This window comes from Sardina pilchardus, chromosome 19 (genome assembly GCF_963854185.1).
Source record: "Sardina pilchardus chromosome 19, fSarPil1.1, whole genome shotgun sequence".
NCBI lineage: Eukaryota > Metazoa > Chordata > Actinopteri > Clupeiformes > Clupeidae > Sardina > Sardina pilchardus.
The window spans coordinates 14,878,042-14,902,191 of record NC_085012.1 but is presented as its reverse complement, the minus strand read 5'-3'; the positions used below and the strand labels follow the sequence as shown (position 1 = coordinate 14,902,191).

At 48.8% G+C, this 24,150-nt stretch overlaps 1 protein-coding gene across 2 annotated transcripts in view; it reads left to right on the top strand.

Annotated features, from left to right (window-relative positions):
* Positions 1–853: 853 nt before the first annotated feature.
* The window catches only part of dip2ca (disco-interacting protein 2 homolog Ca), a 98,396-nt gene continuing 75,099 nt past the window's right edge, over positions 854–24,150 (top strand). For both annotated transcript variants that reach the window (XM_062521898.1, XM_062521897.1), the window contains exon 1: positions 854–1,173. In XM_062521898.1, the coding sequence (XP_062377882.1) occupies positions 1,095–1,173 (79 nt within the window). In that variant the 5' untranslated portion in view covers positions 854–1,094. The remainder of the gene's footprint in view (positions 1,174–24,150) is intronic.

Here is a 24,150-nt window from a genome sequence, read left to right as displayed (position 1 = left end):
TAAAAAAAGGTCATCTTGAACTGCTCTAGCTGTGTGAACTGGAAACGAACCATGTGGGCGAGGCCTGTTAATCAAACATATAAACACAAAATAACACTGGAGTTCTGGGGATCACTGAAGGGTGTCACATCAATAGTGTTTTGTCTTTGCTTCAAATATAATGGAATTTGCTTTAGACAAAAGCATATGCTAAAAAAAAACAAACGCATGAGTCATCCAGCGTCGCTTACTGTACCTTAAATCTCCTTCAGAAAGACCTTCAACCAAACATTTTACCTGGGACTCCTCAACGTCCCCCTGGAGCAAATGCAACGCCAACGTGTTCACAAGGGGGCGCCACTTGCGTGGTAGATTCCATAGGGAAGATTTAACATCAGTTTTGATGTTAGAAGTTAAGAAGTCGTCACTGGTAGGCTAAAATGGCAAGAATGAATGAAATTGGCGGAAACTTCAGCAAAAAAAAAAAAAAAAAAGTAATTAAATATGGTTTCATTAATTGCTTTTGTTTTGTAATTATACATAGTTGGAATAAAAGCAGAAATCACATTCCAGTGGTTATTCACAGCCTTTATTTCGACTGTACCGACAGTGTGGCCTTTGTAATATAGAAGATTGTGTCTGAATGGAATGACTTGTCCGTGCCGTTTATGCCCCTCACGTGTGGGGGCGTGTAGGGAGCGGTTGGATGGGGTAGCCTACAGTAGGCCTAACAAGTCTGCCACATGAAAGCGATAGTTAGCGCCCTCGTCTGGTAATGGCACAACGCACGTCCCCTTGCGTCATGCGAGGGTGACAGTAAAAGAAGCAGGAGCCGCAAACACCGCTGCGAACGGCGAGCCACACCGACGCACTGACAGCCCAGCATTGCACTCAAGACGTTACTGCACAGAGTCCAATAGAGGAGACGCACAGATATGGCGGGGTTTCGCTGAGAAAGAAAAAATATCTAAGCATTATTGTTCCTCGACGGTTTGCTCGGACGACCACCTCCTCTGCCCTTATGTTCTTCTGTGGTGGGGAGAAAGGGCAGCGTTGAAAGACTTGGTTGAGAGCGAGAGAAAGAAGAAAGGACGAGAGTGATTTTAAAACGGACAATGGCGGACCGCGATGCGCTGCCCCTTCCTTTGGAGGTGCGAGCCAGATTAGCTGAGTTGGAGCTGGAGTTATCGGAGGGTAAGACTAATTTTACTGTCCATCATTCAATTTTTAACTAAAAGCGGTTGTAGCGGAGAATATCTGATAACACCCCTACCCCCTCCCCCTCCCTCCTTCAAAACACCACCACCACCAGATGTTGAATGCAATTATCATTCAAACTGCCTTTACAGCAAATACAGAATATCCAGTTGGAAAACGACAGCCTGCTATATAATGTCATCAGTTTTCTTTGTCTCCTTCGACTGTCTCCAGCATCATCATTATTGCACACAGGTCTAAAACCGTTTAGTTGACCTTGAATTTAACAACCGAAGACTTGAAGACTGTTGTAGCCCATTTCGGAGTTCCTTGTGAGACCCAGTTCATTTATTCTGATTCGAATGCAGGCTGTAATGACTAAGGCTACAATACGGTATCCAAGATTGTCTACGTTAGAAATAAAACAATGGTCTTCCGAAGACGATTCAGTGCCAATGAAATAGCTATATTTTGGACATTTGAACCCAGTCGATCAGACTGTAAGCGATGATATTCCTAAAATCTGATTGTCAGACAAATCGTGCCTTACCCAAATGCCATAACCTTGTATCTTAGACTATTTTTCTGTCTTTTTCACTTGCTACCAGTCAAGGAAAATGCCTTAAAATGTGTTTATGTTATACGGTCTATGTTTTCCATTGATTTTAACGCAGTGTTTTCCATAGGGTAGGCAATGCAGTGGTCTCAAATCTGTATTTTGTTTGTTCCGTCATCCTAGTGGTTTTTCATTGCTGCTGTGCGTGATTGTCCGTTATGTGCAGAACTGAACCATTTAAGGCGATAGCCTAAGTGGACCAGAATTTGTTTAACATGCACGCCCATGGATGTTTTGGCCTCACGTTTCTTCTCGTTTTCCATGGACTGTGTTCGGGAAGGGGGGGGGGGGGTTATTGTCAAATTATCATGCAGGCCTATACTCTAGCTTTGGGATCCATATATTAGTGATATAAGATATGTGACCCTGTAAAGCGGAACCAGTCGTTTCGGTAAAATTTAGTAAATTAAGTTATTGTGCTCACGTGAACGGCCATAAACTAAGCTTTCCAACGATATGTATATCGAGGGTATTACACAAACTATCGCTAAGATAACCGCATCCAAAGTTGACATGGTTCTCCTGTCACGATATGCCAGAAGAGGAGAAATCACCTGTTTAAGCGGCGCGTGCACAACGGGAATGACAGCAAATGTGTTGAATCTTCGCCGGGTTTAACAGTCAAAACGTAGGTTTTTCAGTGAAATGCGTTCACGATATGAAACTGTAGACTGTATACCGCCGAATTATGCGAAAACGTGAAATTCAACCCGGAAGTTTGTTATTGTTGATTTTCTCAAAATAACGATGTGCGCAAAACGACTGATTTCGCTGTGAATGGTCACATATATGAATACTCACAACCACACATATGGCCTACCTCCTAGGCTACCGAGTTAATTTTTCGTTTGCCTCAGTATCACTATTGTAGCGTATGCTTGCTATGCTCGAGTCCTACATCAGCACAAGCTCCAGTGCTTGTTTTGCTGTAGTCTAGGATTGTACGCGAATGTGCCATTTGCAGATTTTTTTGGCTATGTGGAATGTAACCCAATGCTATGTTTTCGCGACTGTTCGGTCCCGCCTACTCCTTTTGAATTAACTTCGTCCCAGACAGACGGGACCCTTCGGTTAGGACAACGGCACAGTGGTGTAGCGAAATGAAGACGTTTGGCTGGCATCGTCTATCCTTCACCCTGGGCTTCTATTAGCAAACCATTTGCCCGGAGCTATGCAACTGAAGAACTGGCCATATGAAAACATTGCAATGAAATTGGGAAGGATAGTTTGTTTTCTTTTCAGGATGCAATTCTACAGATATAGCCTAGATATAGACCGACACCTATATGCATTCACATTGATATGCTCTTAGATATGTCATCACCAGTCCTGATTAATGGGTTATGCCTTGAGCATAGATTGTGGGAAATGTGATGATCCTGTTGCCTGAAATTGATAACTGAACAAGCCAGTGCTGTGAAGAGTATTCATGATTTCTAATTCAATAGTATGATGACATCACCAGTCCTGTGGAATAGCTTATTTCAGCATAGGCTAGGAGACATAGAAGCATTTATTTCTGTCCGATTCTATTGATACTAGTAGACTACAAAGAGCATGGACTTACTGCATATGTTCCTGATAATAGAATTGCCCAAACATATCCCTGCATACAGCCTACAATGTTACATTGACTACTTATTTGTTGTGCTTGGCGATGTCACCGTCATGGAGGACTATAACGATGCCAGCGGGTTTATTACAGTAGATGCAGTGAGACATGCGAGCCTGGGATGGAACGGGGGGGTGTTGGGATCAGCGCTTTTTGGACTTCCTGCAGCTTTTTGAAATCTTCCCCCCATAATGCAGTCCTCCACTTCGGTCACATCTGGGCCTCATTTTACACATCCTCCAAGGCCTCCGGCATCTGGTGCTCCACTGCGCAGAGTCAGAGCAGCGGCCCACATAACCCCTTCATTGCCATGACAATCACTGATGGTCTCCTCTAAAATCGGAGCTGTGCAGTTGCGCATCACGTGGTCTTGTGCAGGTGAAAGTATGGCTTCCTCCCCTGCCAAAATCTGTCAGCAGAGACCAAAGCTATCACGTCAACAAGTCCCTCTCATTTGGGGCCCCGAATGAATGAACAATAAAAGGTGTAGTCACTCTAGTTCACCGAAATGCAGAGGACGACGTGGTAAGGTTGTTGAATAATTGATGACGGCAACTCATTGGCATGTTGTCTATCCACTATCTTTGAGGATTGTGGATTATGTCACTTCAGTTGACAACAGAGGGCTGTAATGACAGAACAGGTGAAGGTCTCTCTCAGAAAACATACCCGGACCTATTTCTGCGTTCGTCATGTTTCAAGTTTCTGTATTTATCAGGACAAAAGAACAGCTAAATTTCAATGCCTTTCATACCTCATTAGTTTTTTTTGTCTTCTTTGTTTTGTCTCTTCTCCTTACATGCTGTTTCCAGTTTTTGGTCTGACGGAGGATAGGTACCCCTGAGGCACACTCTGCTCTGTCTCTCTCGTTTCCCCTCTCTGTAAGGGTGCTATAAAGCCCTGTTGCCCCAGTGTCCCATCAGTGAACCCTACCTTGCTTGGCCACTGATGGACCAACAGTTTACAAAGGCCTGTTGCCCCAGTGTCCCGTCAGTGAACCCTACCTTGCCTGGCCACTGATGGACCAACAGTTTACCCAGGGACTGGGTTTGTGTGCGTGCCGATGGTGGAAAGTGCTCTCTCTCTCGCTCTCTCTGGCTCCCTCTCCATCACGGCACATTGCACATGTCAGTCGCTGCAACCTGTCACTCACCAACAGCGTGGACTTGTTTCGTCGGAGTACAACCAGGGGGCCTTTATAATGAGTGGCCTTTGATGGACGAGTGACAGCCTGACGGCAGTGTGTGAAGTGTACAGTCGGTGCGTCGCCGCGCCGCCACTCTCCCCCGGCTGGCTGGTTCTCGAGTGCCGGTCTAGCCGCGGCGTGCTCCGTAGCCGTAGCCTGTTGAGTTAAAAAACCGGTGAGATGGCAGCGAGACGCTGCAATTGATGTGCGGAAGACCGTGGACTGCACTGCCCCACGTGGCTCCCACGGCATGTGGCAGAAGACCTCAAGGTCTCGGCCTGAGTCGTGTTTTATGGCCGTGCTTATGTGAGTACTTCCATGCCCTTCTGGGGGCGGGGTGGGGGAAGAGGAGGGGGGGGGGGACCGGCCCAGTCATGATTGAGAAGGGTGACAGGGCACCATAAATCCTCCCCTTCTGGGGTGAGGGGATTAGGGGTGGTCCTGGCATCACATGTAAATCATAGCAGAGAGCCAGTGGCTGCCGTCGGACATGATGCATGATTCGAAGTGGACAGGGGCCAACAGTACAAAAGGTGAGAGGACAGCAAAGAGAGGACAGATTGAGAGAGAGAGACAGAGAGAGAGACAGAGACAGAGAGAGAGAGAGAGAGACAGAGTGTGATTGAGTGAGAGAGAGAGAGAGAGAGTGGTTGAGTGAAAGAGTAGGTGAGTGTGTGTCAGAGCGTGTGTGTGTTTGTGTCTGTGAGAGAGGGAGAGGGCGCAGTTGACCTGTTGACAGTTGGAACACCTGTCCCTGTGACTTAAACTCATTGAACTAGCACCCCGCCCATAACTGTACAGAAATGGGCCAAAAGCACAGTGTGCAATAAAGAGCTGTTGGACCCAGTGGAAGATAAGCCCTCTTATCTCCTGACGGAAGTTCTGTGTCACTCGGTCATCTGTAAGCTCTGTGTGGGTGTGTGTGGGTTCGCAAGTATATGTGTGTTTATGTTTGAATCAAAAGGGTGATGTCATTACCGCCAGACAAGACTGCAGGGTTTAAAGCGCATGGGCAGCAACATCACCGCGTCCCTTTTGTTTTCATTTAATCAGTGGTTGCCATAGTGATGATGAGTCTGCGCAGATCAAACCAGCTCGATCTTGTTCAGTCGTGGTATTTACAATACCGTGTGACATGGGGAGATTCGTTTTTAATTTACCATGTAATGACCTGAGCACAAAATATTTATATTCGCAATTCAAACGTTGCAGTTGAATTTGACTCATCAAGTTCTGTTGAACTGTAGTGCTTTGACTAATACTTTCCCTGATCTGTATTTCACCCACAAACCCAGATTGTGCAAGTCCAGTTCAGGGCTCAAAATTAGCACCAGCCACCAGCCAAATGCTGGTAAATTTTTAAGTTGGCTGGTAGATTTCAGACAGAAAATAAGTATTTCCTATTGAATGGCTGGTGGATTTCACCAGTTCATCTGTCTCTGGCTGGTAGATATTCACATTTCAAAAAGTTAATTTTGACCCCTGGTCCAGTTACTCCTAAGCTGATTTACAAGGCATCCTTCAACACATCAGTGTTTAAATAAACAGGCTACTTGTGGGGAATATAAAGGGGAATTCACTTAATTCTACACACAATTGTGTCTGACATCATCATTCATGTTTGTTTTGCTCCATGTAGGTTTGTGTCCTACTTTTTATGAGCCTTGCGGGGCTGTGATTGGCTCATTCTGTAGCAGATTCACGGGTCCCCTGTGAGCTGGGCGGTGCTCCCTCCTCTTGTGTGTGTGCATGTGTGTATGTGTGCATGTGTGTATGTTTGTGTGTGTGTGTGAGAGAGAGAGAAAGTGTGTGTGTGTGTGAGTGAGTGAGAGAGAGAGAGAGTGAATGAGTGATTTAATTGAGCCTGAACTCAATAGTATTGGTATTATCCCCAAACAGCGCTCTATCCTTCTTGGGGGCCCAGTGTCCACGCGAAGAGGCCCCCCTTTGATTGTTAAAAAGCCAAAATCAACATTAGCTCCTTAAGTGTCGGGTAAAGCCTGGGGATCAGGTTTCACACGCCGGTGTCGCATTAACAGGAGGTCTGGTTTAAGTTGTAAAACGAAGAGTCTCCGGGGGCTCGGATTAGAACAATCCTCTGTGACCTACATCTACCGAGGCCGTGGTCAGGACCCCTTTCATCAGGGGGGCCAGCGTGGTGCAGGGAGACGCTCGCTCACACACACACACACACACGAGGGGATGCTGCCGCACGACTGGCCTGCCCTCGGTCATTTTGACACGGATGATACGAGTGTTATTTATTTATTCATTTCCACTTTTGCTGTTCGTGTTGATTTCTGTATACAGTGAAGAGGTCTTAGCGCACATTGACGGTGTCAAGTGTTGGGGAGAGGATGGATTTCCAGGAGAGAATATAGCCTGGCTGTCAGTGCTGTCTGCCACTGGGCCATCTCCGATGATGCATCTGATGATGTGTTGGTGCTTTAGCGCAGGATTCAAGCAGAACAGATTTGCCGTGTCATCTCTAGCCAAGCCATTGTCCTCTCTCTCTGAGTCGTACTGATCTCTTAATGGACAGAATGTTGAATGAAATGAAGAGTATGCTAATGCCTTTCTCTCTCTCTCTCTCTCTCTCTCTCTTTCTCTGTGCCACACACACACACACACACACACACAAACAAACACACTCTGACTCTGAATTAAAAACACACATCCAGTAAAGTGTTTACAGTATTATAAGGCCTAATGCATTAAGGATGTGTTTGATATGATTTGCCTTTTTATAGAACACACTGCACTTTGCATCCGGTTTGGGGCATTACTGTAAGTGTAGACAGAGTGCTAAGAATGATTTTAGTACATTTTGGCTTTTGTGTGGTCAACAGGTGTGTGTGTGTGTGTGTGTGTGCGGTGTGTGTGTGTGTGTGTGTGTGTGTGTGTGTGTGACTACAGTGACCAAGCTGTAACACATCTCCCATGGGAATGTAAGGTATGTGTCCTTCCTTAGTGATGGTATGGCCATATGTGTCTGTCTGACATGAGGAAATAGTTTCCTTATCCAAATGTCTCCACCCCTCCCTCCGCCTCTCAGACGAAATACAAAACTGCCTTGAACACTGGAGAGGAGAGCCGACTGTAGCAGTTTGCTGCCGTGGCAACAAGGAATGTGCCGTCATGCCATCTCGTTATCATCCCCTTTTATTTTTAAAGCATTCCTCCGGAGGTTTTTTTTTTTTTTATTGTTGTTTATAAATCTCAGTTCCCTTGAAGCTCGATGTTGTTGCGATTGGCGTGATTTTCTCAGTGGGGGCTGCTCAGGTCAGCTCACTTTCAGATCTGCAGTTAAAAGGATGCTTTGATCACCGGCAGGTTTGCGCTCCTGTGTGGGCGACAGTAGGGGACGCCTTGGAATCTGGTTACATTTTTGGGGGGGCGGGGAATGTCAGGTATTCCATAACATGTATCCTGCTGGTATTTTTGCAGTGTCTGGCATTTAAATGCGTGGACACACACACACATGCACACACACACACGCACGCACGCACGCACGCACGCACGCACGCACGCACGCACGCACGCACGCACGCACGCACGCACGCACGCACGCACGCACGCACGCACGCACGCACACACACATGCACACACACATGCACACACTGACGGGCGTGTTAAGTTTATCAGGGCCGACAGGGAGGTTGGCAGTCAGGTCTTCAGGTTGTGTGTTACCCTGGCTAGCAGTGTGAGGGTTGTGGCATCACAGACAGCAACATGGCTCTACAGATGAGCCATGGCATTTCTTGAATGCCACAAAGGAGTCAGAGTATTTCCCTGACTATGCAGCCTGCCTGCCTGCCTGCCCGCATGTTACTTTTTCCAAGCCACGTTTCCAGCCCGAAGCCACTTGCACCCACTGTGTGTATTATGGCATATCTCCACATTGGCCCGCATTGAACTCAAAACTGTGAGTTTTGTTTGTCTCATTCGCAGGTAATTAAATAGTGGGTTGGATCTCAAAGAGAGTCATGAAATTCACCTCACAGTGAAGGAGCCAGATGTTGAGGCACCTTGCAAGACCTCATTTCCTCTTCCCTTCCCCTGCAGACAGGGCTTGCTGTCACAGAGGGAAGCACAGACTCCCCGGCCCCAGTGTCTGTCTGGAACAGGCTTTCGGGTTCTGGTTCTGGGCTGCAGATTCACACAACAGCCATTTTTTTGCGATCAAACGGGTCCCTGCACTCTTTCCAAATGCCACCAGACAAGGGATTTAAAAAATGATAGATGATGGATTTCCTTCCCTTGTCTGACCTCCCTCTGTATCTTTGGTTGAAATGTGCTGAGAAAGCAGTACATCTGTTGAACACACCATAAAATAGTCCCTGTGTGAGGAAGAAAATGCAGAATGGCTGTGTTATTGCTTTGTAAGTGAATCTGTGTGTGTGAGTGTGAGTGTGTGTGTTCTTTTGTTTATGTTTATGTGTATGTGAGTGAGTAAGTAAGTAAGTGTGTGTGTGTGAGAGAGAGAGAGAGTGTGTGTGTGCGTTTGTGTGTGCGTGTCTGAGTCCCATCTGCTACCATGGAGCTGTTTCCAGTGCTGGCTGCCACAGGGATTATGTCATCCCACTGACCTTCAGATTGCTCAGTCTCATCTTTAATCCAATCACTGTTCCTTGTTGACCCCATGACCTCTAAAAGGTTAGAGGTTAATACCCAATATAGTTTGATACACTTTGATCACTATTTTTAGATGTTTAAAAAATTGCCTGCTTTTGGAGCATTTGACATACTTGAGTGAATGCAGTGAATTCCACTGGCGCGGACACTAAGACTCTTTTAACTGAGCCTGGAAAAAAGTATGTGTGAGGGGTTTTTCCCTTGGCTCGTTCTCTTTGAGACCGAAACTCTGTTGTTTACTTCTTTGTTGTGACTGTTTGAAGGATGCCCAGGGATACCAAAGCTGTGATAATATCAGAAATCCAGTCTACCATCCCCAAGCAACCTGAGTTGGACTCCCTCATGATCTTGCCCATACTGATAAACAGAGAGAGAGGAAGAGAGAGAGAGAGAGAGAGAGAGAGAAAGTGTGACTATGAAGAGAGCCAAGGTCATACTCAACACCTCCTCCTCCTCTCCCCCCACACGCAGCGATGACCTGTAATTGTGCGCTGTCGTTATCATTAATTATTAAGAGTAGCTTGGCGTCCTCCGAGAAAGTCAGTAAACAATTTCACACCCGGCTGCCCCCGCACTTCCAGGGCCTTCCTTCGCTGCTGAGGGGCCGCCCGTTCAACTCAGCTCAGCTCTCCCCCCGCCTCGTCGACGGGGGCCCCTGCTGAGCCTCAGTAGCCACTCAGGCCCGGGTCCCCACTGGCCCCCTCGGAGTGAGCTGGCTCTCAGCCCGCACCTCAGAGACCCTCCCAAAACCAGAGTGCACAGCTGCTGCCTGCCTGCCTGCCTGACTGACTGCCTTCCTAGCTGCCTGTTACCTCCACACACATGCCATGTACATGCTCCCAAACACCCACATCCTGTACATGCCGAGGGAGGAGGGAGCGCTGAGTGAACTTTGACCCCGTGGCCAAGCAATGAGGTACAGGCTCTGTTTCCTTTCCACAGTCTGTCTTGTCGAGAGAGAGAGAAAGAGAGAGACGGAGAGAGGTGGCCATGCTAAATAAATAGGAAAGGGAGACACCTGGCATCCTGTATGACTTCACAAGGCTGGGAGGAGTGGCGATTGGGAAGGGATTGGTCCTGGTGGTGGTAGTGGAGGAGGAGGAGGAGGAGGAGGGGGGGTTGAGTTTCAAACACATGAGCAGAAGAATGCGCTGCTGCTGCCACCACCAAGGCAACAGCAGAGCTCTGTTGAACTTGTGTGGCTAACAGCTGCAGATGTCTCCTCGTTTCTTTTTCCCCCCCCTTTTTTTGTGTGCGCTGAAGGTTTGATTGAGAGCCACTGAGTTTATGCAGACTGAGCTCTCACCCTGATGGTTTATCGAGTGTCAGTGAAGAAGTGAGACAGTTAAAGTGAAGTGAAGCTTAGTCTAGGGAAATTCTGTACGTTGCTTCCTGTGACTGTCTTACTCATGTAGGCATAGCCATGCCATTTATCTAAGCATATTTGTTTGGCCTGCCAGAGTTGTTCATTACTTACACTAAGGGCTAATTGTCAAACCTGCATAAAGCACAATGAGGGTGTGTAGAAGAGTAATTACAGTATATCAGGAAGGAAGAAATCTGTGCCAAATGCTGCCTGAAGAACATCCTAGATGTTCCACCCAATTGCAGCCAATAAAATAGGATTATCCTTAGTTAATCATTAGCCTACTTTACAGCCATTACAACTGTAGCTTGATGGTCTCATTCCACCCGAAGTTGTTGAAATGTTAATGCTCAAGAAATGTTCCTAAAGCACTTGGAGAAATTGCTTTTAGATTTAAATGAGTTAATTCTTGACAAATTCTGGCCAGAATAGAGTTTTTAACACAAAGCATGTGGTTTAATATCAATTGCATTTTGCTTCAGTTAGCTTAAAAAATAGCATTTATAGGTATCAAAGAGAAGTTTTCTCCCCTCCTTGTGAAGCCATTTCTGATGTATATCCAACTCATTGAAAGTTTGGATACAGTTCGGATTAGCTTGTCGTTCTAATTAACATTCTTACTGATATATGTTAAGGTTTTCTCAGTTTGGAAGCTAGTAAAGAACTCCTAGTCATGGCTTAGCAAGGCTACGCCTTGCACATGGAATTCAGTGCTAACGTACGTGTCGTGCCCTGTGAGGCAACTGTGGGTTGGTTGGGGTTAGCACAAGGCCCTGTTAGGAGCCTCCGGTGTCATATGACCTCTGAGTGCAGACAGGTCACCCACTCTTGAGCTGTGCAACTGCACGGCCTGGCGAGGCCTCCACCCTCCCAGACACACATGCGTCCTCTCCCCTCCCTGAGTTTGCCTATCCCAGTGCTTCCCCGCAGACTCTGGAGGAATGCGGTCATGTGGGCTCAATCGGCCCCTCTGTTTATATCACAGTGCTGCTCCTGAACAATGTGCTTGTGTCGGGCTCTCGGTTTATCCTGGGCCCTCTTTGCTGCACCCACACTGCCTCCACCCAAAAGAGGCAACTCACACTGGCACTGAGAAAAAGTCCTGACTTGGTCAATGTTTTCAGATCTGCTTTTGTGATGTGACATTTTGGTGGCTTTGTTGCTCTCGGAGAATGTGTTGGTTTTCACAAGTGGTGTGCAGCTGGAAGTGTGGTCGATGGAGCTCTGGGGGATGTTAGAAAATCTTTTAGAAAAAGATTTACGTGTCCAACACTGGACTTACCAGAGTGGGAGGTGTTGATCTCTGCAACCTTCAAGGTTTTGGTGGTTTCACCCAGCACCCCCCTAGTATGACACAGCTTTCAGCTGAGCTTACGAAAGGGAGAGAGGAAGAGAGAGAGAGTAGAGGAGTCCATCCCACTTATTTTTATATCAGCAATCCTTTGAGAAGCTGTATTACCAACCAATCAATACCCTCCCTTCTCAATCCCATCGACTACTCTTCCGCCCACTCTCTGGTAATGATAGTGCCCACTTATTTCACCAACAAATAAACGTCAGTTGGTCCAGCAAAGATCAACCTTTCGGTCAGGGCTTTCATCGGGGATGTGAAACTATAATAATGCCTCAAAGAAAGTCCATGAGGAGTACAGAGGACCAGGAGACCTTTGCAAAAACATGTGGTACCAGCGATACCATTGACACAACCATGCTTTGGTATTGATCTATAGATTCTTTGAGTTTGTGTGCGTGAGAATGAGCCAATTTTCTGCTCATTCTCATCCGTGTTGATTCCCAAGGCCTTTGGTAGAGGTGGGACACTTGGGGACTACACCGATGGGAACTGAAAGCAAATGTCTGACCATTGATGAGGAGAAGCAGGCATTCCCAGAATTTGGCCTATTTGAAAGAGAGCTGCCAAGCCCACTCTGTGTTCGGGTGTGTCAGAGGACCCTTCCCAATGGTTATCCACAAGCTTGGAGATCCAGGCGTGGTGACACAGGCCAAAAATGTGACCTCTGCTGAAGGTTGTATTTCGGTGGCAATATGTTGACTGTCTGATGAATATGTACATTCTTGTAATCCAAACATGGGTAGTGTTAAAGACACAGCCCTGAGTCTTTTTGACACAAACAGAGGGAGGGGGAAAAAATGAAAGTGGGTGGAAAAGGTTGGCTGATGTGCTCTGTTTTCAATTTCACATTCCCCTGCATGGGAAAGAATGTGCCTTTGTGTTTTTGGACCCAGCAGCACGTGTTGTTGAAAACGTTAGCAGTCATGGACAATCTTTTTTCCCCCGCTCCGCTTCTCACATTTTGTTCGGCCGTGCATGTGTGCAGAAAAGGGACGCCGAAAAAAAAAAACGGAAAAATAAAAGACAGGAACGGACGGAGGGCTCTGAAGGATAGACAGACAGCGAGACAGATGAAGGGAAAGAAAGGGCTGTGGCGCTCGTTGGAATGGAGAGAGGCAGAGAGGGAGAGGGAAAGAGAGAAAAGGGGGAAGGAGGAGCCTGACGCAGAGGGACGTTTGCTCACTCTGTGATATTTGGCGACAGATGCTGGCAGCCTGTCGGTTGGGTCGTTATCCAAGACAGCGTCACGGCCGACCGGCCCGGCCCCCCTGGCTGAGGGACACAGAAGGGATCTCATTTCTCGCCGTGACTGGGGCTGTATCATGGCTGATCACCGCGCCTCTCAAATGGAGTGAAGGAAAGGGTGGGCAATGGAGAAAGAGAGAGAGAGAGAGAAAAGAGAAAAAAGAGATCTAAAACCAGAGAACATAGCAGACAGAGATAAAGAGAGGCCGAGGGAGGGAGGGAGAGAGAGGTGAGCGAGTGAACGAGAGTGGACTGGAAAGAGTGGAGGTCACAGACATGACGCAAAAGAAGACACAGAATAAAAGGAGCGAAAAAAGGAGTGAGAGAAAGACGGAGGGAGAGATAGAAAGCACATGAGTCATGGGAGCCTGCCTGCTGCCCTGCTCCCCAGCCTGCCTCTCTGGAGGCCGCTGCCTCGACTCTAATTATTCAGCCCAGGAAGCCAGAGGGCCCTCACCGAGACCACGGCCACCGAGAGGGCCTACCATGACAATGCACTCTATTCATAGTCTCTCCCTCTCTCTCTCTCTCTCTCTCTCTCTCCCTCTCTCTCCCTCTCTCTCTCTCTCTCTCTCTCTCTCTCCCTCTCTTTCTCTCTGTCTGTGTCTCTGTGGCAGGCCCTTTTTTAGTCCTTAGGAGCATGTGAAGGCAGTGGCTTGAAAGAGAGCCCTGCGCTTTGTCTCATGAGAAGGCATTTCTGCGTGGAGGCTTCACGCGCATCCCCGTCGCACTAAGCTGTGCCATCAGCGAGTCTGCGTTGCGTTGAGTCATGGGTTTTTTTGGCTTGTGAGGGAGGGGGAACGGCACAAACACAGAATGAAAGAGAGAGAGAGTGAGAGAGAGAGTGGAGGAGGAGGAAATGGAGAGATGTGCATTTGCAATTAAAGCGTGACCTAAATTATCCCTATTCCATTATAAAGGGAAAAAAAAGATCTTGCCTGGATTTTTTTTCCGAGGAATAAAAGAAATGAAGTTTTTAAGACATTAAATCCCCATGGCCTATCTGGCTTCATAAGTGCATTTGTTGATTTACATGGAAAATGCTGGCTTTATTAGCCCTCTGCATCACTGCTGGCACAGAGTTAGACTATGATTGAATCACATAGCCACTAGCCAGTCCGTATATCCCTAGAGACTGCAGCGCTATATTTAATATTGGATCATTTGGGATTGGTCGGGGTTTGGTTTGAAGCTACGCTTCAGGAGTTTGAAGAACTCCCCGCTGGAACTGAGGCCCCTTTTGTGCTCTGTGTCGTATCACCAACTGCCATCACACAGCAGCCTACCCTCCACCGGGGCAGCCCTCTCCCTTTACCGCCACACAGCCTCCTCCAGCTCCAGCAGCACTGATTTCATAAAAGGCGGAAGAGGAAAATCAATATGGTGGCCACTTGATTTGCCTCATTTATACCTAGCCAACCTGTTAATGGATCCGTGCTCACAAAAGAGAAAGTGATCAAGGGGAAAGCTTATAGGGCGTTGAAGCAACTGGCTTAGAAGCAATTCCCGGCTTCTGTATAATTTTTATCGCTTGTTTCGCCCGGTGATGACGTCATTAGTGGGTGTTTCAGATTTTTTTCTTCTCCCCCCCCCCTTTGTTTCTCTCTTCTGGGGTAATTAAGGTGTCCGTTCTCAGCGTAGCATGAAAGCACAGGTCTTTTCATGCAGGGCTTATCGAGCCACGGAGGGCTGTGCAGGGAGCACACGCACAACTCGGGAGATAAGGACCCCGAGCGCCACTCCTATCAGCCACTCGTTCACCAGCGCGCCAATTTAAGATTGCAGAACCGGCTTTTATCCACAAAATGTGCCCGTGGCTTTTTTTTCTCTTCTCTCCTCTCTCTCCCTCCTCCTTCTCGCTTCATTTCTTCCTCCTCCTTCTGGCTCTCTTTCTCAAAGTGAGTTTTTCTCTCTCTCTCTCTCTCTCTCTCTCTCTCTCTCTCTCTCTCTTTCTTCCCGATCCCACCTGGTGGTTGTGTGTGAGCTCCCATATGGACTCAAACAGCGCCACACCGAGAGCCGTGCCAAAGAACTGACCTGACAAAGGGGCTAAGTTCCCACGACGATTGTAGCCGTGTAAAGGCCCTGAGTGTGCTGAATGCATTAGCGAGACATTTAAAAGGATGAGAGTGCGACACTGGGGTTCACGGGGTCGTTCGAGTCCTCGTAGCCCTTCAGCCCCGCAGTCTGGTGGCTCGTTGGGGGGAAAGGAGCGCGCTTGGCAAGGGCACGCTGGCAGATGCTGGCATTTTACACCTGGCACTGTCAGACGTGACGTCGAGGATGGTGACGCTCAGCAGGGTGCCCGTGGGGGGGAGGGGCGGTGATGGGGCTTCCAGGAACCTCAGCTCACCTTTCGCGGTGCCTACTTTGTCACTGAGGCCTCTGCCAAGATCTTGATCTGTCGCTGGCCTGGCCGTCTTACCGTTGGCTTAACGCTGTTCCTCTCCAGCATGGCATGTCCCTCCTCAGCTTCCGTAGGGGATAACAACAACATAGGGGCCAGCCCCCCAGATTTGAGTAGATCTACTGTAGAGAGAGTGTGTGTGGTAGTAGTAGTAGTAGTAGTAGTGGTGGTGGTGTGAAGATGGGGGTGGGTGGACTTTAAAAGGAAAACTTGATAACAGACTTTTGACCAAAACCTGACGTCACTTAGAGTAGGAAGCAGCAAGAAATACAAGTGTGGTCTTTTCTGTCCCTTTTCTCTTTCTGTGTGTGTGTGTATGTGTGTGTGTGTGTATCTTAAAGTAATCCCCTTTTTTCGAAACCCGTCAGAGAATCCTGAATCTCAAAAGGGAGCCTAAGCCGCTTTTAATCCTTTGTCATGGCCAATAGCCACTAGTCCTCTCCGGGTCCCTGGCATGAGGAGGAGACAGAGAGTGTGGAAATAAGGATGTAATGGAGAGGAGCTGCCATCAATGGGATGGGAGATGGGCTGTGTGGGAGGGGGAGAATGGAGAGCAGGGTGGGGTGTGTGTGTGTGTGTGTGTGTGTGTGTGGAGGAGGGAGTTGGGGATGGAGGGGGGGCTAGGGGGGGTTTGGATTGTAATGTTCTGTGAAGGAGCCCACACAATAAGGCCTGTAACATGTAATATGGAACACATTCCGCACTATAATGCCCAGCCTCGACCCCGAGACCCTCGAGCTGGGCTGACATTTCATACAACGGTCAGTCGGGGGGTGGGGGTGGGGGTGGGGGTGGGGAAGCACACAATAGCCGAGGGCAGGCGCGTCGTCGTGAGGTTGGAGCGGGCCTGGATGAGCGCTGGCTGGCAAGGGGGCCCCCTCTGTGGGGCTGGAGATTGAGCTACAAAAGTACATCCCCTCCTCAACCCCAAACTAATGCAGCTCAGCCTAAACCCAGCTCCAGCTCCAGCTCCAGCTCCAGCTCCAACCCCCCCCCCCCCCCCCTCCCCTCTTGGCCCCGCTGCTCGTTGGATTCTTATTAACTCTTAAGGATTAGCCTGATGAGGGTGCTCACACTCGGCCATGTTAAATGCTCTGTGTGTGTGTGTGTGTGTGTGTGTGTGTGTGTGTGTGTGTGTGTGTGTGTGTGTGTGTGTGTGTGTGTGTGAGTGTGTGAGTGTGTGAGTGTGTGAGTGTGTGAGTGTGTGAGTGTGTGAGTGTGTGTGTGTGTCAAAGAGGTTTGGGGCATGCTCTGTTTGCATGAGGGTTTTTTTTTAGCAGTATTTCAACTTGCAAGTTGTTGACACACATACATGCAGATCCAGCGAGATGCTCAAGCTCGTTGAAATACATGCAGACATTCGCGGCGTACATGAACAGCCTTTTCTATCCAGGCTTGTGTAACATAGGCCTATGTGCTGAAAAGCCCTTTCTCCCATGCACACAAAGCAGGCGTGGGGATAGTATTACCCCCTGCCCCGCCCAGAGTGGAGCCGTGCTCTCTGTGTGTGTGTGTGTGTGTGTGTGTGTGTGTGTGTGTGTGTGTGTGTGTGTGTGTGTGTGTGTGTGTGTGTGTGTGTGTGTGTGTGTGTGTGTGTGTGTGTGTGTGTGTGTGTGTGTGTGTGTGTGTGTGTGTGTGTGTGTGTGTGTGTGTGAGAGAGTGAGTGTGTGCATGTGTGTGTGTGTGTGAGAGAGAGAGTGTGTGCATGTGTGTGTGTGTGCGCACCGCACATATGTGTGTGTCTCTCTTAGGAGAGCAGCCAGGCGTGGCCCAGCACTCTCGCGGTGTTAGGTTACCCCTCTTGAGTGTGTGTGTGCACATGTGTGTGTGTGTGTGTGTGTCTGTATGTGTGTGTCATTGTTCAGTGTAGGAAACATGTTCACGGACCCCCTTTAGAACTCCTTCTCTCTCCTGTCCCTCAGTCTCTTTCTCTCTCACTCTCTCACACGATTTTCCTGCATTTTTCTTTCTCTCTCTCTCTCTCTCTCTCTCTCTCTCTCTCTCTCTCCCTCTCTCATTCCTTTTGGTTTTTCCTGGAGGCCCAGCCAACCATCTGCAGCTTATCCTTTTTTATGCAGTGCATATTTTACTGCTTTTACTTTTTACATATCCACCATTATGCTACAGCCGGATGTTCACTGAAGCTTTGCAGGTTAAGAGTTGGCCTTCCTTTAGTAAGGATTTGGGTACATTACTTCCTGACTAGTACCTGAGCCTTAATGAGAGAGAGGGGGAAAGAGGGAGAGAAAGACTTAACACACCTTTTATTAAAACAATATCTGGTGTGTTTAAACACTACAAAATAAAAACATGAATAAGGGAGAGAGAGAGAGAGAGAACATAGAGGGAAGAGAAACAGACAGAGAGGGGAGAGGAGGGGGTGCGTGGGAAATATGGGCATTATGTTTACATTCGGCCCCACCCTCAGCTTGTCCCTGCTCCCCTATCCAAATGTTCCATCAGCGTTATCTGGCCATCGGCTCTCGGAGGCCCTCCAGACCCTCTCATCTCATCTCCTGCCGCTCCTCTGCCACATCCACGTGCCCCAGCGCTGACATTTGGAGGGCCTTTATCTCCCGGTGTCGGCGCTGCCACGGCGATGCCGCGGCCCTCGGATTGGCCTCCTCCCCACCTCCCTGTGCCCATCGCAGTGCACTCACCGAGACCAAACATAACATGACCTTTGCTGTTTCGGACGCCGGCACTTAGGAGTGGGATTAGCTACGTAGCGTCGAAGTTGCATCCATACAAGTGATCAGATCTAAAACTTCAGCTTTGAGCCTTGTCTGATCTGAGATGACCTGTCTGAACAGTGACATAGTGACGTAGGTCGGAATCCTCAATAGACCGAGATTCTCTTCACTGGGACTGTATATCAGCGTGCACTCCATAGAATTTTCTGGAAGCCTGCACTTGGACCTTTCTGATGAGTGTTAGACTATGGTTGTATGGTGTGGCCATCAGCTGTTTGGTGTAGTTGTAGTATGGAAGTTTAGTAGAGGCAGTTTGAGGCTCTTTGAGGGACTGTGAAGTTCCCATGATGAAGAACGCTCCTCTCTGGGAGTGTGAACCTCCTAAACTTCAGTCATGAGTCTGTGTGGAAGCCAGCTGAGGCTGCAGCGAACTCTGCCCAAACAATCTGCCTCAGAGAATCAGCTCCTGCCAGGGGGGATCTGACGTTGTTCGGAGACAAAGGATGTCTGTGTGTGAGTGTCTTTTGGTAGAGGGGGGGGGGCGAGGGGTGTTCGGGAGCAGTCTTCTCTGCAGGGGAACATTCCTTGTCTTATTGGCTGTGGCAGCGAGCCCGTCAGCAGGGTAAATGGTGGGGGTTGAGGGGGTGGGGGGTGTAGCGGCGATGGTGGATGGATGGATGGATGGAGGGTGAGTGGGGGGTACGTGGGTGGGGTGGGGGTCGGGTGGTGTTCTCAGGAGGCTTGTTGTCATTCACGCGCACGCTCCTCCGCTCTGTGCCTGTCTCTCACGCTCCTGCGGCTTGCGGCCCAGCTGCGGTGTGGCCACTCACGGCCCTTGGACACGGAGGCGACGGGGACGCGGCTAGCGGTCTCCGCTCTGACCTCTCTCACCTCTCCAACTGGCTGCCGATTTTTAACGCCGTGTTGCGGAACAAGACCACACCAAAAAAAAAACCCATAGACATATTTGATGTTTTTTATCAGAGCACTGACTCTCAACCAGTTGCCATCTAATAATGTAATGATCACAGAATGTAGGCAGCAGGCAAGCAGGCCCACTGTGACTAAAGCAGGCCAACTGTAGTTGAATTGGGCTTCAGTTTGCCAGTTTGCCTGGAGGGGAATTACTGGCGTAGAAAAGCGGACGAGTTGCACGTTTGAAGAGGAGATTGGAAAAGCACCATCATCACTTTCCTACGGTGGGAAGCTCCAGAGCTACTCTTGCTTTGTTGGCACGGTGCGAGGCGGTAGCCTCGGTTTTCCTGCGGCTTTCTTCACCGTGACCTGTGCTGACCCCTCCTCCTTAGCCTTTCATAGCCATTGACCCTTTCCAGTCACCCCTCGCCTGCTCCAAAAATACACATACAACAGCAGCATCCGCGGCCTGTTTGTGATCCATTTCATGGCTCGTCTGTCGGTCCATTCAATCACTCGGCTGAATGACAGAGATGTAGAGAGCCACTTGTGTGTGTGTGTGTGTGTGTGTGTGTGTGTGTGTGTGTGTGTGTGTGTGTGTGGGAGCTCTGGGTATTTGATGGATCAGATACTGAAGCCACGTTTGTTTGTCTCCCTGAGCTTGTAGGTCAAGACGGCAATGGAGAGATGATTGATATCTTGTCTTATTTGTGTGCTCCTTGAGGAGCATTTTTGTCAGTGGATGGCCGTGTGTTATTTTATATATGTATTGTATTGCATGTATTTTTTATTTCATTGTCTGATTGTATACTTTTATATTGCTAGATTTGAATGTTATTCTGACCTGGCAGTGACATCACCTTCAGCCCTCACACATAAAGTGACAGAACTAAAAGGCAGAAAGGGGGAATTGTTTCTAATTAATTGAAGGAAACACATGATTTAATTTTATCAGTGTTACTTGTGTGTGTATACATACCTCTTCCTCATGCCCCCCCCCCCCCTCCCAGGCACTGCTATTAGATTTCAGACCTGAAGCTGAGGATGAGAAATGGCTGCTTCTGCTGCTGGCTGCTGTTGCTGCTACCGCTGCTGCCTTTTTCTCCAGGAGGCAGGTTGCTAGGCAACTCCCTCCCCTGTGCGTTGTACTTTCTTGTGAGTGGAAGATGGTGTCTCCCAGCGGACTGTGTGAGAGAAAATTCAGATGAGGATGGCGGTAGTGTGCAGGCAGCCAGCTTTCTCTCTCTCTCTCTCTCTCTCTCTCTCACTCCCTCTCTGTCCCTCAGTGTCTCTCTCTCATCTGTTTGAAGCAGCTTGTGAGTGTGTAGTGTGTAGTGTGTTGTGGAGATTAAGCTGTTTTCTGATGAGGGTTATTAAGTATTAGTGCATGTCAGCACTGCACTCATTAGCAAAAAAAGGGATAAGGGCTTTGTGCGGTTTGTTTGGAGGGGGAAAAAAAGAGCCAGGCACCTGTTGTTTGCTCGGTGCCACTAACAGGAGCTCTAAAGAATGCCCCGACTGACATGTATCAAAAGAGATGGTGACATTCTAGTATACAGAGGAAGAAAGCTATGCAGAGAGACAGGGAGAGAGAGAGAGGAGGGTCTTATTCTGTGGTGTTTTGTGACAGTCCCTCCCTTTCCCGGCGACAATGGCTTTTATTTGTTAACAAGGTGGAACACCGGCCCTTTGAAAAGAGATATTTTCCCATAATATCCCTGTTGCACCGCGCTGTCAGGCTGATATTAAATCTATGTTTTGTGAGCAGCAGGTCTCTTTGTGTGCAATGCATTCAGGCGCTATGGAGTATGGAGTCTGCAGTGCAAATATGCCCCCCCCTCCCCTTCCCCTTACAACGGCTTTGACCTAAATACAGTCGCATCATTTAAACAGATGCATTTATGAAGGAAACAAATGAACGCAGATGCCAGGGTTTTAATCATGGACATAATAGGGTTGGTTGTTGTTATTGACGTTCAGAGCAGTGGTTCATCAGTGAAAACAGGATCATCATTTGAGAAGAACGAGCTTTGTACTCTAGCCAGCAAATGGCAGCCCGCTCTGAATCTAACGGCTGTAATTTCCAAGCGGGGCTTATTTAATGAGAAACGCCCAAGCCTGAGCTCTTAACGTAAAATGGAAGGTAATGACCAATTTCTGGCCTTAATTGACACTCGTATTTGATTAGTGCACAAGCATGCGGAGTCATCCTCGTGTCAAGTCGAGGAGGCCAGAGTTAAGGGCGGTGGCGCTTTAAGTGGTTGTGGACTCTCCAAAGGGCCTCTACAGCCAGCCAGGCTCTGAATGCCTCTGGTGTTGTTTGGAAGTATTTGCGGCTCCTGACACAGAGGAGCCTTGGAGCCTTTTGTCCTCGCAGCGTTGTTTACGGAGAGCCGAGAAAAGGTTCCCCCCCTTGACTAGTCTGTTTAAGGTATGTTAAGAGCCAGGGGGAGAGAGAGAGAGAGAACATTCCTTGATGAGAAGGAGAGACGCCGAGAGAGAAAGAGAGAGAGGGAGGGAGAGAGGGAGAGAGGGAGGGCGGGATCGTGGGACCTTGCCAAAAGCGTGTTTATGGAGAGGTAGAGCCGGCCTCATCTCCCCGAGGAAACAGCTGGCCGAGCTCAAAACGCTCGACTCTCCGCTGCCCGCTCCGCTTCTCGCCTTCTCCGCCATCGCTCAAAGGCCCCCTGTTCCACTCCACCAGCGCCTGGCCCGGGCCGTCTAAAAATACGCCCGCTTTTTTGGGGGGGGAAGAAGTACCCAATTATCTTAAGTCGCTGCCGGCCGATCATCTGGCCGTGTATGAAAGAGCGCGGCATCCAGCGGAGGCCCGAGGCTGGACCCCAGTGCCTGGAGGCAGGGGAGAGGGGAGAGGAGAACAGGGGGGTGGAGAAAGAAGCTGGAGGGGACAGCAGTAGGGCCCATCTGGCTTACGGACATGCGCCCAGCCCGTCTGCTAGCGATGAGATGCCTCGGCCCCTGCTCTCACTTTCCATTTTTAGAGCGGAGAGAGAGAAAGAGAGAGAGAAAGAGAGAGAGAGAGAGAGAGAGAGAGAGAAAGTTGTCTGTGTGTTTATCACCATGGTTACGGCTCTGGAGACTGCGTTTTGTTTTTGTTTGGTGTGTGTGCTTGTGTGCTGGCATCTGTGTGTGTGTGTGTGTGTGTGTGTGCGTGCGTGCTTGTGTGTGCATGAGAGCAGTGGCGTGACACACTTATGCAGCCAGGTGTTTGGGCTACAGACGGACTCAGAGCTGGCGTCTGGCCTTCCTCGCGGCCCTCATCATCATCATCATCCTCCTCTAATGCCGGGGTTTCTAGACGAGCTTGTTAATAATGAATGGATGGCCGAGATCTGGCCACGCACAGGAGCCTGACCTTAGGTACTGACCAGCCCGCTGTGTGTGTGTGTGTGTGTGTGTGTGTGTGTGTGTGTGTGTGTGTGCGTAAACACCGCTCCGCTCTCTCGGGCGTTCCTCCTGAGGAGTGTGTCTGGGCCCCGGCCGAGTGTGAGCACACAGCCAGAGTTTCTGAAAGTGAGCGATGGCGCCTTGACGGGAATGACAGGGAAGAACATTCTGCTGCTCGCAGCAAAACTCTGGAGGCTCGTGTGTGTGTGTTTGCGTGTGTGTGTGTGTGTATGTTTGTGTGTTGACCTGTCAGCAGGAGGATGAACTAGTGTATCTGTGTGGGTGTGAGTGTGTGTGTGTGTGTGTGTGTGTGTGTGTGTGTGTGTGTGTGTGTGTGTGTGTGTCTGTGTCTGTGTCTCTGTGTGTGTGTGTGTGTGTGTGTGTGTGTGTGTGTGTGACCTGTGTGTGTCTATTGGCCTGTCAGCATGAGAATGTGTCAGTGTGTATACGTGTGTTTTTGTGTACGGGTCTGTCAGCAAGAGTGTGTGTGTATATGTGTGTGTGCACAAAACTGTCAGCAATAGAATGTGTTAGCACTCCTATGTGTATTTCTGGCCTCGGACACTTGAAAGTGTGTATCTGTGCGTGCCTCTCAATAAGAGTGTGCACTTGCACTTGCATACACACAGGCGTGTGTGTGTGTGTATGTGTGTATGTGTGTATGTGTGTGTGTGTATATGCACATGACAGAATGAGATCCCTTCTGTCTTTGACAGGCTGTAGAGTGGTCAGAGCGTGTATACGTGTGTGTGTGTGTGTGTGTGTGTGTGTGTGTGTGTGTGTGTGTGAGCAGTCAGTGTGCATATCTCCTGCGTGTGATTGAGGAGCTCTTCCAGAGTCTCAGTGCTCTTCTGGGCTGCGGGGGAGAGAGGCCCTCTTCGTCCAGCAGCTGGCCTCATGTGATTCAGGGTGACAGGGATGACTGGTGCTCCACAGCAGCACCCTCCACACTCACACACACACACACACACACACACACACACACACACACACACACACACACACACACACACACACACACACAGAGAGTCACATGTATCGACACACTCTAATAATGGCATGCTACACACTCTCTCTCTCTCTCACACACACACACACACACACACACATACAGTGACAGTGACACACAGTTTGGCACACAATGAAATGGACACTCAAACAAGACACATATGGGCGTGTACACATTCACATAGCTTGCTATTGATATCCCAGCATCCCCGAGTTCACCTCACATTGCATTGCACAGCGTTTGCGGCAAAACAAACACAGGGCACCACGATTGGTTGCATTTCACTTCCCTCTCTCTCTCTCTCTCTCTCTCTCTCTCTCTCTCTCTCTCTCTCTCTCTCTCTCTCTCTCTATCTGTCGTTCTTTCTTTCTGGGAGTGACAGAGGAAGAGAAAGGGAGAGAGAGGGAGTCAATTTGTAATGACTGGGAGGCTGTAGTTCACTTTCTTTTTTCTACTCTCCTCCTCACTGAGTTTTCTCCTCTCCTCTTCTCTGAGTGGTTTGTGCCACGATGCACTGGGCTCCCAACC